Source organism: Kryptolebias marmoratus, linkage group LG13, assembly GCF_001649575.2.
Source record: "Kryptolebias marmoratus isolate JLee-2015 linkage group LG13, ASM164957v2, whole genome shotgun sequence".
NCBI classification, from domain to species: Eukaryota; Metazoa; Chordata; class Actinopteri; order Cyprinodontiformes; family Rivulidae; genus Kryptolebias; species Kryptolebias marmoratus.
In genome coordinates, this window is record NC_051442.1 from 11,441,679 (window position 1) to 11,455,312 (window position 13,634).

Genomic DNA, 13,634 nt, shown 5'->3' on the forward strand with positions numbered 1-13,634 from the left:
TGCTTGAGGGAACAAAGCATTTGAGTTTGATCATAGTTTGACAAATCCTTACCATATATTTAAATGTTTTTCATCACAATGATGGTGTTCTTCTTTCACCCTGCTTCTCTGGTTAGAAGGAGCCTCAAAGCTAGAGAAGAAAAATGCTCTATCTTTAGAAATGTTTTTGTCTGTGTGTGTAATATTTCTGTGTCTGCGTGCGTATTAGTGTATATGTCTGGATGTAGAAAAGCTACACATATCAGATTGGTAAAGGAAGAATAGTGAGAGGACCATTACATCGACCTTTTTAATTTGTTTGTTCATTTATTCTATTTCTTTATTTTTTGTGCAATTAGAATGGAGTGTTGCGTCACTTTAAACATGCAGTGAGCCGTAGATCATTGATTTTCATCAGAGTTGTTAGTCTCACTGTATTCTGCTGAACAAGTCCCTCCTCCCCCTCTGGTCTCTCTCCTATAGCTTGTGAGTGCTGCTCTAGATTTACTCCTAATTTGCTTAATTGAAGTTAGCCTGCGTAGCAAGCTCAAGGTGACACTGTGATATGTGTAAGTAGGGGAATGTGTGAGTGAGTGTGCGCGCATTTGTGATGTCAGTGTACCCTATGAGTGTTTAGTGCACACTATTTAAAATGCTCCTAAATAATCCCCCTTCGCTGCAATGACTAAAACACTGTCACCATTAAGGCATATTTACCTTAAATCACTCTATACATAAATCTGCACAAAAGAAAGTACAAATGGTGTTTTGTAATAAATACATAAAGTGAAAAAGAAGAAATAGATAGACACACAGACCTCTGATTTTTATCCACCACTACGTCTGTTTGGTCAGCCATCAGCTGTTTATCTGTCTGGAACTCCCACAGGATCTTAACTCTGTCATTTCTCAACCTCGTTCCAGGATGACTCCCAACGGGATTTGGGGAATTCTGACTTGTACTGAGCACAGATGTTACTAAAAACTATGCCACTCAGTTGATGTTGCCTTGCGTTTGCTTTTTTTTTTCTTTGCTACTGTGTGCTTGACTGTCTCAAAAGGGCATTTTGAAGCCACAATGTCAAAATATGGTCCGAGGGCCAGAAGCACCTTTTGGACTACCTTCATCTTGTCCACAATGCCCTCAGATAAAAGTGAAACAACCTAAACAAAACAACAAAGTCTTAACTTAGCATCTTGGATGTATAAATCTAAACCTTATACTTGGACTACATTAGTAAACGTGGTGGCTGTCCTGGTTCAAGTTGGATGTGGGAGTAAAATAAATCATTCGTAAATTCATGCTTAAACACGAGCTGAATTTTAAACATTTCTCAACAAGTATCAGTTCATAAACAGTATGTTTGATAGGCCAAGAGAGTATTGCTATGTTCAAGGAGTGCTGAGACGTTTTACCACCAAGCATGCAAACCATGCTCCATCAGGGAAAAAAATGAACAGCCTTGAAAGTGTCTTTCTGCTGCTGGAAAGACTTCTTTTTATTATTCAACCTATGGTCCTTTGATTGCTTTGACAAAGTCAATGTAGTCCTCCAGAAGTGCTCTGTCGCCCAACCCTGATGTATACTGTCCTTCAAACTGATCCTTTCTAGTGAGTAATACAGTCTCCTGATGCAAACCACTTCCTGCATTTACAGTAGGCTCTGTACATATGTTAAAATGGGTTTGGTTTTCTTTGCAAAAAAACTCTGAAAAAACTCAGAAAATACCCCTCCTAAATTCATGACTAAAAGAATAAAATAAATAAGAAATAAACACCCCCTTTGCAAATTTAGAAATAGTTTCGGTTACCAGCAAAAACTCCTTATACAAAACACATTAGTATCATTTGATGTTGGCATTTATTTTTTACATGCACATAACTAATATGAAGATAGAAAGACTGGCAGGTGGTATTTCTTTATGAACTGTAAACCAACAGATGGGAGTTTGATTAATATTTGACCCATCTTGTTTTAAAATCCTTAAACTGTTCAACTTTGCTGACACTCATATTTGGTGTCTGTATGTGTGTTTGTGGAGCTCACAGTTTGAGGAGATAAGACCCAAGAATGCAGATAACTATAAGGAGCTTGAGAAAAAAATAAAATAAAATTACGGCAGAAAATAAAAGGCTGACACAGCAGCAACAACTTACAGAAACCGAAACCACACAAGGAGTCGCACAGGAGAACCAGACATGGCATAAATCTCAACAGTGGCAGACTGAAGGTGAGGTAAAAACTGGGAAACTAAAAGACAACACAAGGAGGAAATGATAAGAGTGTCAAAAACACAAACACAAAATGAATTAAATAAATAGCAAAGTAAATACAAAAAGTCAGGGTCCTGACAGGGGGCTTCAGATCACATTGGTGCCTTTTTTTGCAGAGGATGTGGTCCTGTTGGCTTCATCAAGCCAGGTCCCCCAGCAAACACTGAAATGCTTTTCAGGTGACTGTGGCCAGGATGAGCATTAGCAAGTCCCATACTATGGTCCTTAACCAGAAAAAAAATGGATTGCCAACCTCATGAGCTACAGAGTTCACGTATCTTGGGGGTATTGTTAATGAGTGAAGGTTTAGAACAGAGCAGGAGTTTTTGAAATGGCATCTGCAGTGTGCCGGCCTGTTCCAGTGAAAAGAGAGCTGAGCTGAAAGGCAAAGCTGCAAATTACTGATTGATTTACCTTATAACCCTTACCAATGGTTATGGACTATGAATAATGATTAAAATAATGAAACTGCAAATATTAGTGGTTGAAATGAGCTTCCTCTGCAGAGTGGCTGGACTCATTCTTAGGGATAAGATGACGAGCTCTGCTATTCGGGAAAATCTTAGAGTTGAGTTGTTGCTCCTATGCAATGAAAGGAGCCAGTTGAGGTGCATTGAACACCAGGTAGGGATGCCTTCTGGGTAACTTTCAAAGAAGATATTTTGGACATATTGTACTTGGAGGAGACCTTGGGGCAGACCAGAACTTGCTGGAGAGATTATACTGTAGGCACAGCTGGCCTGGGAGCACTTCTGAGTCTCTCTGAATGAGCTGGAGGAGATAGCTGGGGAGAAGGAAGTTTGAGAATTTTTGCTTATAGTGTTGCCCTCGTGACTCAGTCTTGAATAAGCAGCAGACGATAGATGGGTCTAAAGTCTTTGAAGTACCTAAACTTTTGCATTCTCTTTTTTTTTCTTCTTTAACTTTCAAATAGTCGAACAAACACTACCTAGCTTGTATATTGTATGGGTCTGTTACAAATTAAATTAAGAGTGCAACAAGAAACCTATACTAATTTTCAATAAAAGCAATAACCTAATAAACTGACAGTATTTTTTATGTAAAATTGTATTTGGTAAGTTTTAGGATGAAATGGAAAATAAATTTGTTCATATGCTCGTCTGTTTGGATTCTGCTAAAATGCTGAACTTTGTAATAGAATTTGCATATTGTTCAGCATCTTATACCCAGAAAAACAAAACTAATAAAATTGTCTGAATCTGTTTTGAAGTGATGTTTCCATTTCATCTGACAATAGCAATGTTTCACAATTTTTAAATTTATTTAACTTTTACTGACAAAGCATTGAAAAAATTAGCATAAACCAACTTATCTTATGGGGATTGTGACATAGTTGCACTGTTACCTTCCTTTTTGTGGCTAAAGCTTATGTAATTTCAAATAAATAATGCAGATATTTGATTTAGCATCCAGTTTAGATTGAAGTAATAATAAATCATTGGAGATTAGCAAGTACTGTGTGCCTTTTTTTATAGAAAAAAAAGTTACCAACAAATTTATGAGTGTATTATTTCTTAAAATTATAGATTTTTGTTTTCCTTCTTTTACTCCTACTTCTTTGGCCTTCGTTATCGCGCAATGATAGTGAACAAGCTATCAAATGATAAATACGAAGACAAAAAAGGACAGTGAAGAAGATGAAGTCCTAAATTTTTTGTACATTTGTTTCCAGGTATAGCCAAAGCATCATCTAAATAATAAGCTTCAGCCTGAGCTTTGATCAGTTGCTCTGATTTCCCTGCTGGCTTGTTGGCCGACCAGATGACCCTTAGTCACACAGAGCCATAGAAACATGTGCCAAACGTGACTGCCTGTGCCAGGGCTGCAGGCTGTGTGTTTTGGAGAGCACATATGAATGCACTGGCTCATTAATAAAGCGATTCTAACTGCAAAGGCTAATGCTCTTTAAATGTCACCATGAAAAATCCCTAAATTAAACATCTGAATCACACTATTAGAAAACAGATATTCTCATTGTGCAACCTGTGTTGATGTTAACTAAAATTTCTCTTGTGTGATTTTCAGGGCTGATTGCAACAACGGCCAGGAAACTGGACAGAGAACAACAGGCAGAGCACTTTTTAGAGGTACAGTAAAAAAAAAACTGAACGGTGTTCACAGTTTATAGTATTATTATTTATCCTACCCTGCCACCTGCCACAGCCCACTATTAACAAAGACAGGGTGGAGGACAACCTTGGCAGGCCCTCAAGGCTCCATAAAATGTGATAAATGACTGTAGTTTTGGGGACCCAGGTTTAGGATTTTTTAAAATGTAATCATTCATCCTTGGTTATCTTCTCCGCTCAGCATGGGAAACAGTGAGGAGAGGAGTCGGTCCGTCCAGCATTTTGATAGGTGCAGACACTGGGCATACAGATAGCTGTGTGATTACCATTTCTGTTGCTGCTGCCGCTCTGCATGCAGATGAACCTGATAATCACAGATTCTTGACTTTAGAGACATGAGCAAACTTGTTTTTCTTCCGACTTTTCTTGCGACTCATCAAATGTTAATGAATCTACAAGCACTTTGCCCTTCTTCGAAATGGAATAAAATAACCCCCAAGCTGACCCACAACTCTGCAGCTTGGTGTCATTGTTATGTATTGTATGTCTGCTTTGCCAGTTGAATCGTCTCAACTCTTTGCTCCATTACTAATTAAGAGCTGAACTTATGTACTACAAAGTGGAAGCACCATCTTGTAGTACATTTAACTACAAGATGCAATGTTACACATCTAAAATGAGTTAAAATTTAGGATTATAGAGGTCTTTCTTGTTAAACCTTTTTGCTTCCTGACTTCTATAGAAATGCCAGTCATGCATGCCACCTATTGTTTTCCCTTCCCACCTATGTAGCCTGTCTGTAATTAATAGTCTGGTGAGCAGTGAGGCTGGCAACAATGATTTTCGCCCTTATTTGATCTGATTGATCAGCGATCAGACCTCTGGCTCTGCTTCCAGAGGATCAATAATACAAAGAGATTTCCCGGGATCTCATCCCCACGTGGCCCTGCAGTCACACTGCACAAGCAATGTTTAAGAAGTCAATAAATACATGCACTCAGATAGAAAATAAATAAAAACAAAAAAACAAATATAAATCCCACACGCACAACATGATTTTACCATATAATTTATAGGTATGGGTGTTTTTCTTCTGTGTGCTACCACTGCAGGTGACAGTAATAGATGGTCCAGTGACAACCCGGCAGTCAACTGTATGGGTCATAGTTCACATTGAGGATGAGAACGACAACCCTCCTACCTTCCCGGAGGTCACTTATCGCATCAGTTTGCCCGAAAGGGACCGGAACAAACGTGGTGAACCATTATACCGCGTCTTTGCGTATGACCGTGACTTTGGAGCCAATGCCAACATCACATACTCGATTATTGATGGCAACAAAGATGAAAAGTTCAGTATTGACCCCAGGACTGCTATGGTGTCATCTAAGAAGATGGTGACAGCAGGCAGCTATGACATCCTCACTGTGAGTACCACATAATAACTTAACACACAGCAGTCCAGGTATTTTTAGTTTCCGTTTTTTACCTTGCCCACTGGACTCAGCGGAATCACTCTGTAGAAGCAATTTTCTGGAACAAAATTACACTTTTGTTTCCCTTTGTCTTATTCCAACACAAGCACAATTTGAAGTGGTTGCTGCTACCCACAGGCATATTTTTGTTACTGTGATTTACAGCCATTACATGCTGGTTATTGTTGTGCTCATTCTTAGTTTTAGTGGGTAAGAGCTAATGTCTGCAGTGGTGAGACAACCTGCACAACTAACATGAACAGGAAACACACTAATCTTTGAAACGAACACCATAGAGATTGTACAAATGCGTGTCATATAGTGTTTTGAAAGTTCACACTTCACATGAACCAGTTAAAAGTTCCGCTCACACAGATTAAAACTGAATTAATTCTTATTCATAGCTCACCACATGAAAAATAGTGGATGCAATTTCCTCTCTGCTAGCCCTTTTACATCTGTTTGCGTCACTCTTATTCTTTGTATTCCCTTTTTGCATTATTTCAATATGACCAAATTTACAAGAACACTGCTTTTTTTCATATATTTTAAGATTGTTTTATGACATAAAGCTAAAAAAGTCTAAATTGTGACTAAAAAGCAGACTGCATTTTTAATCACATATTTACCATTACAGCATTGCAAGGTTGACGCCTTAATAAAATTTCAACTCTGTGTAACCGCATCAACTGACCAAATCACCACATTTAAATAAAAACGTGCTCTTATTTCAGTAAGTACACAAATATGAGCAGAGAGAAAAGTTATAAGCGGCAGAATTTCCTTCTGTTTCTCTCTGACTGCTGGATACAGGATGGATTTTGTTTGGAGCATAGGTCTGCAGTGTGACAAAACCAGGTGCACAGGCACAGTTTGGCATAAGAGTCTCACGTTTGATGCATGAGCTTTCAATATTATAATAAAGTTCAAAGTGTGGGGAATCTTTTTCTGTATGAACTAGCTAAGGTTCGTTCTAAAAGCCTCTCAAATTACAGCCGTCACTCTAAAACCAAAAACGTTTAATGATGTTGCTATTTTGAGAGGTGCTCAGTTCTAGTTCCTCATATAATTAAAAGAACAGCCTCGTAAAGTTCAATGAAATTATTAATGCCACTCATAAACACACTCATTTGAACATGTTCATAACACTAGTGGTATATGAGTTCCTGCAGTAGCTCATTTGATTTATTTTGCTTTGCTGTATTACTATAAGGTATGAAACGTAGAGCAAGTTATCAAGAAGAACCATTAAAAGCTTTGAACTTTAGATTGCTTAGTCTCATTAACTGTGTTCTTCACTATGTTCAGATCAAGGGGTGTGAAGTGTACCTCTTTTACTTCTGAAATGTCCTCTTCCTGACTCTAAGTTGTGTTTGATGAAAGTATTGTTTGTTGCTTTTTCATTATAGATAAAAGCAGAGGACAGCGGTAATCCGCCACTATGGTCCACAGTCAAACTCCATGTCAAATGGATTCGTAAACCCGTCCCCTCGCAAGTCCCCCTGCTCTTCACCCAGCGGTCCTACAATTTCTCAATTTCAGAGACGACCGCTGTGGCTCAGCCGGTGGGCGTGGTGGCCGTCAGCCAATCAAGTACACCTGTCTGGTTTAGTATTGTTGGTATGTAACCTAATGTGGAAAAACTACACTAACAATACAGAATTTGTTTTGTATTTGAGTTTTCTCGTGCAGAAAATTTCATTTTATCACGAAAGACACAAGACCTGCGATCACCTAGACAAAATAAGAATGCACCGATCCTTTCATCTGTACAGTGAAGTTTCATGCTCATATTTCAGGAGAAATTACTTGATATTTTGGGCCTGTCTGTCTGGGACAAGTCGGTGCTAGCAGTCTCAGGGGGTGGCATTTTGCACCAGTGGCAGTTTGAGAAACTCAATAGTTTAGTTGTAGACAAGGAAAAGTGACACATTTTAGTCTCTTATTGTGAATTTGGCCAATAGCAAGATGACAAATAAATAACAAAGCAAAGTTTTCAGGTTTCTCTGGCTCTGGAAAAAAAAAAAAAAAAAAAGTATAAATCTTTTTAGAACCATAATACTGCTGTTTAGAGTATGGGATCTCTAGAGGCTCCTTTGATTCTGATAGTTTATTAATCATTCTAACTAAGATTCTCAATCCTAAAGCAAACAAACAAACAAACAAAAAAAAAACATTTTTGTGTCATTATTACTGATTATCATACAGGAAAAGAAATGTTGTGGATTTTGTCATACCCAGCTTTGCATAATGTTTGAATATACAAAAAGATTTTCAGAAAATTTAAAGACCATTTTTATCCAACCATCACCTACTCAATGCTAGTGTACTCTAATGAGAAATCCATTTACATTACTCAAGGACACGTAAATGTGAATAATGTCAGGAGTTTAACTTTGCAACACTGCATGTGAATGATTCAGAGCTTTGATCACACAAGAATTCACCATTCATAAATATTGATAATCTCTTTTTCTTCTCCCCCCTGTTAAGGCGGAAGGCTCGCCAAAGAAATGTTCTACATTCCCCAGAATGAGTGTGGAAGAAACTGTTCTCTTGACACAGGTCTGGTCAAAGTTAATTTCACTGTACCTCCTTTTGAAATGCCCCAGGTTTGAAGGAATTCAAACAGATCAGGAAGCACAAGACACAGTAACTTAACCTCCTTTAGCTAAAGGCAGTGTTGATTGATGTGAGTTTGAAAATCTCACCCAGCTGCACACAAACAGCACTAGTTTGTTTTCTCTCTCCAGACAGGACAGGTTTATTTCATTAGCTCGGCTGAAACGCTGCTGCTTTGGAATTTTACCGTGGATGTGTTGCAATGCAATCTGCCTCCAAAGATAATCCTTTACACTTCCATGACAACTCTCCTGATCAAAGTGTACTTTTACAAAATACTTATATATGTTGTGATGTCAGTGCAACAAGGCCAACAGACTGCATTCAAAGGGGCTGCAGCAGTCTTCAGATGATAAACATTAAATTGCTTATAATCAATAATTTCACTGTGAATAAACCAATATAACAAATCCAATGTGACAAGAGATATTTTATCAAGATTTATTAGGTTCTACAGATCTTCCTCAGCTTTAACAAGCTTAAATAAATTGCTTATTTGTCCTGTCTACAACAATATTGTTTGGAAACCCTGCTTTCTTGAATAATTTTCAGCCATATGGCTTTTTATATCAAATTTAGTTTCAAGAATTGTCCTTTGGAGGTTGTTAGACACCAAAAACAGAACTTTGTTAAAAAATAGACAAGAGAAAGTTCAGCTTTGTAAATTGTTAAAGCAAAAAAAGCAGTTGTATTGTCCTGCAAAATTTTAGTGGGTCCACTGCTATGAAACCCAGGGTGATCATGTAATTACCTGTGATTTTGTGATTGCGTGTTTGCTTGTCTTGTCTGTTAGCGAAATATCTCACAAACCAGTGGATGTTTTTTTATTGAAGCTCTCAGAAATTAATCACTGCATGTACACCTACAACTAATTAATTCAAGATGGTTGCCTCAGCTAATTGATCTTAGCAAACACAAAAATAGCTAGAACTCAGCCAATTTATTGGTACTGGGCTAAAATCCGGTGTTGCAGTAGCTGACAGTCATCCCCATCATCTACTCTGAATGCTAACAAGTCGTGCAAGATCATTTTCAAAACTTTGACATGCAGTGGAGTGTGCAATATACATTCCTTTAACGATTGCAGGTTTCATTGTATAAGTAGTTTTTCATTTTGATTCTTGTACGCCGATGTGTTTTGTTGAATAAATTTATAATGAAACAATCAATGAATCTACACAAAACTCCTCTGTAACAGCACAACTAATAAGAAACTCCTCAGTGTACTTACAAGTTATTATTCATGCTTGTCCCTTTCATTATGTTCCGACAGCAGTCAAGGCTGTTGTTTAAAGAAAGGCAAATATTTATTGACTCTAGTGTGAAATGTGAAACAAAACAAACAGGACTGACTCATTATCAAAATTTAATACAATACCCACTGGACACTTGTATCTACAGTGCATCACATTTACTCAGATTGTGCATTGCTATATATTTACAAGAAACAGATGCTATAAAAAAAGAAAAACAAAAACTGTGAAGCATAATCAGACCACCTTAAAACGCCTCTTGGGGATTACATGCTGTGACTTTTGTTTTTCAAGATGCTATGAAATTGATCCCTCGTAGTGTAATATTGACCAACTCGCCACACACTCCCCCAGAAAAGAATAAAACAAAAAAAAGTGTGAGTCTAAGTGGTTTGCTCCCACTCAACACGCATCAGAGATTCTGTGAAAAATGGCCAATCAGTATTCATATGCCGAGAGGGAGCTCAAGCTCCCAGATATCTCAGGAGAGAGGCGAGGATGAGACGAAGGATGGCACTGAATACCGAACACGTATCACTCCTCTGACTCACTTTAATCAAACATTAAGCCTTCTAAACTGTACGCTCACCGCCCATGGAAAAGACCCGGCCGCGGCTTTCTGATCTCTGTGATGGGTTGTGTTTTGCACTGATAAGACAGATGTTTGTATGGCTGTTAACAGCTCACATGCTGCCAAGTGGGTTCGGTACTACATCACATTACATTTCAGTTAATTTTAGTTCACAGACCCTCCAGCACCAGACGACGGCGCCTGGCCAAAACAATTACACAGTATTACCTTAGAGCACCTGAGTTTAGCACTCAAACTTACTGCAAATGATTCACATTTTGCATAGGTGTATATCTGTGTTGTGTGTGTGCCATCAGGGAGTTTTGACATGCAGTTTGACCTCCAAGTCGGGGTGGGGACTCTGGTTGTGGCCAAGCCCCTGGACGCAGAAGTTCAGTCTGTGTACAACATGACAGTGCAGGTGACAGATGGAACCAACTTTGCCACAGCCCAGGTACATAAAGTTTTGATTTGTGCAGTAGTTTTACCTCTGACACACTTCAACATCATATAAAAATATTGATTCACTTCCAACTTACCTTTCAACACGTCTTTTTGAATTATTTTTTTCCCATACACTGAAATGGAACTTCCTGTTTTTGGCACTACTTGGGCTTCTGTTCTCTTTGCTATGATACTTGGTCATTCTTGTAAGAAAATATTTCTTAGCAGTGGGTAAATAGAACTATCCATAGTATCTTCAAGAATCAGTTCATATCTTGTAAAGGTCTGTGGAAGGATTATTATGTAATATCTTACTTGTTATAGATAGTTCTTGGAGCAGCCACAGTTTCAAGAATATAAAATTTGCCTGTCCTACTGTCTGGTTCAGGTATTCATTCGAGTTCAAGACAGCAATGACAACCCTCCAGTCTTCTCACAGCCGGCATATGACATCAGTGTTTCTGAAGATGCACCAGCTGACATGGAGCTACTGCGGCTCAGAGCCTCAGACATGGATGAGCGTGCCCGTTTGAGCTTCTCCATTTATGGAAGTGTCGACCCAACAAGTATGAGACTGTTCAGGGTCAATCCTGGTACAGGTGTTGTTTACTCCACAGACAGGTTGGACTATGAAGCCAGAATGCAACACATCCTCACTATCATGGTAGGTAAAGAGAGGAGAGAAACTTTGTTTTTGTCTCTGTGCAGGATTTTACCTTTGGTGTCCCTGTGCTCTGTATTAAACAATGCCCTTCTTGACAGCAGGGTCTGCCTTTTAGCTGATTTTGTTTATGTGTTTCCTCCTACAGCTTCATACATATTCATTTCTCATTTCCTCTACTCCAGGTTAAGGATCAGGAGTTTCCATTTAACCGTGACCTGGCTCGTATCCTGGTGGCAGTGGAGGACACCAATGATAACATCCCCTATTTTACAAGCAGCATATATGATGCTATAGCCTATGAGACTTTTCCTGTGGGTACGTCTGTGCTGCAGGTTACAGCCCTGGACAAAGACAATGGGATTAATGGTCAACTCACATATACTATTGAAGCAGGTATGAGATAACATAATATATGTAGTATTTTTTTCTCTTTTTTCTGTTTTCAATCATTTTAGTATTTTATTGGATTTAGGAAGGTTTTTTTCAGCATCTTTATTTCTACATCCAGGTAACACCGGAGGTGTGTTTGCCATTGATAATGCCACAGGCCTTATCTTCACTGCGAAGCACCTGGACCTCACCTCTTTGGGTTTTTACACCCTCACTCTGCGTGCCACAGACAGCGGATTCCCTCCATTAATGGCCACGGCCTCAGTTCGCATTTCCTTGATACTCTCTGACTTCTCCAAACCCAAATTCTCTCAGAAGGAGTATCAGGCTGAGGTAAAGACAGAGACAACTGAATGGAATCATTGATTCATTGGTGGGTGGGTAGGTGAGATTTGCGGGCTAGAAGGGAATGATAGATTGAATAAAGAGTTGCTTGAAGGCAGTAGGTAAAGATGGATGGTAAATAACTTGGTCGATATTTAGGAGGTAAATACCTGAATGAAATTATGCACAAAACTGATTGAAGTAGCCCAAAATAAATCACTGTTGTCTAATTTTTTCCAGATAATGGAGAACAGCGAAATTGGAACACATCTGATCACTGTTAGTGCCCTGAGCCGCTCTCCACTCATTTATGACATCATCAGAGGCAACGAGGAGCACCGCTTCTTTATTAACCATCATACCGGTGTGATCACCACTCGCAAACTACTTGACTTTGAGGTTTGTTGGTCTTTTTATTTGTGTGTTAGTGTTTTAGGTCTGGTCATCTAGACCATCTGTTGAGGCTCACAAGATTTCTCACAAGTGGTCATATGAGATGTCAAACTATTAGACCAAATGGAGCAATGGTCTTGAAATGATAAAAAAAAAAAAAGTTATGACTACAGACCAAACCACTTTTGAGAAAAATTTAACTTGATTATTACATTGCCACCTTTGGATGGTTGAAGTTTTGGCTTCCGACATGTGAAGGGGATTTAGGGCCATGATTAGAGTGGAACAATAAGTAATGATAAAAAGAATGATATTAACTGTGGCAACTTTAACTGCTTGCAACAGTTTAACTGATATTTAACTTTATTTATCTTAGTGCTGTTTAAAAGCTGATTGAGTTTCTTCGTTTGGACAGCTAATAACATCTTACTTTCTGATGGTGCGTGCCCTGAGTATGTCTGGAGTGGAGGCCAGCACTACTGTCATCATCCAAGTGGTAGATGTCAATGACAATCAACCAGAATTCCAACAAATCAGGTACCAAAGTTTGCCACAGTTGAGTAACAAAGATATTTTTACGAGTTTTCTTTCTGATATTGTCTTCACATGCTGTTAGAGAGCTCTGTTGACAACTAACAACAATAATTCTATGGACAGATTTAAAGAGTGTGTTCTTCTTTTTCAATGTTTTCCCCTTTTATTATTTCACAGGTATGTGGGCAGAGTCAGTGAAGCCGCTCCAGTCAACAGTGTGGTTCTGGGAGAGGATGGTAACCCTTTGGTTATCCGGGCCACCGATAAGGACCGCAATCACAACGCCCTCTTAGTGTTCCAGATTATAGACGAGACTGCTCGTATGTTTTTCAGCGTGGACTCTGGGACTGGGTCAATTCGGTGGGTGTTGACGCTTTGTAGAAAACAGACCAGTTATATCATAGTTGATTTGATTCAACTGTTTTTGTTTTTTTTCTGCTTGATTGTTAAATTGTAGAACGATTGACAGTTTGGACTACGAAACCTTCTCAGAGTTCTTCTTTCGGGTTCATGTTCGAGACAGTGGCAATCCTCCTAAGAGTGCTGACAGTCCAGCAGAGGTGATTATAAAGGCAAGTAAATGACATGAATCAGCTATTGCTACCTAACGACATTTGATGT

General features: G+C 38.7%; 1 protein-coding gene across 1 annotated transcript in view; it reads left to right on the plus strand.

The window, feature by feature from the left end:
* Positions 1–13,634, plus strand: part of LOC108237008 (protocadherin Fat 3) — an 83,482-nt gene that overhangs the window by 23,667 nt on the left and 46,181 nt on the right. The window contains exons 7-18 of the mRNA XM_017418164.3: positions 4,300–4,361; positions 5,456–5,770; positions 7,228–7,438; positions 8,312–8,383; positions 10,582–10,718; positions 11,097–11,372; positions 11,555–11,765; positions 11,881–12,095; positions 12,327–12,485; positions 12,895–13,016; positions 13,191–13,373; positions 13,471–13,585. Of these exons, the coding sequence (XP_017273653.1) occupies positions 4,300–4,361; positions 5,456–5,770; positions 7,228–7,438; positions 8,312–8,383; positions 10,582–10,718; positions 11,097–11,372; positions 11,555–11,765; positions 11,881–12,095; positions 12,327–12,485; positions 12,895–13,016; positions 13,191–13,373; positions 13,471–13,585 (2,078 nt within the window). The remainder of the gene's footprint in view (positions 1–4,299; positions 4,362–5,455; positions 5,771–7,227; positions 7,439–8,311; positions 8,384–10,581; positions 10,719–11,096; positions 11,373–11,554; positions 11,766–11,880; positions 12,096–12,326; positions 12,486–12,894; positions 13,017–13,190; positions 13,374–13,470; positions 13,586–13,634) is intronic.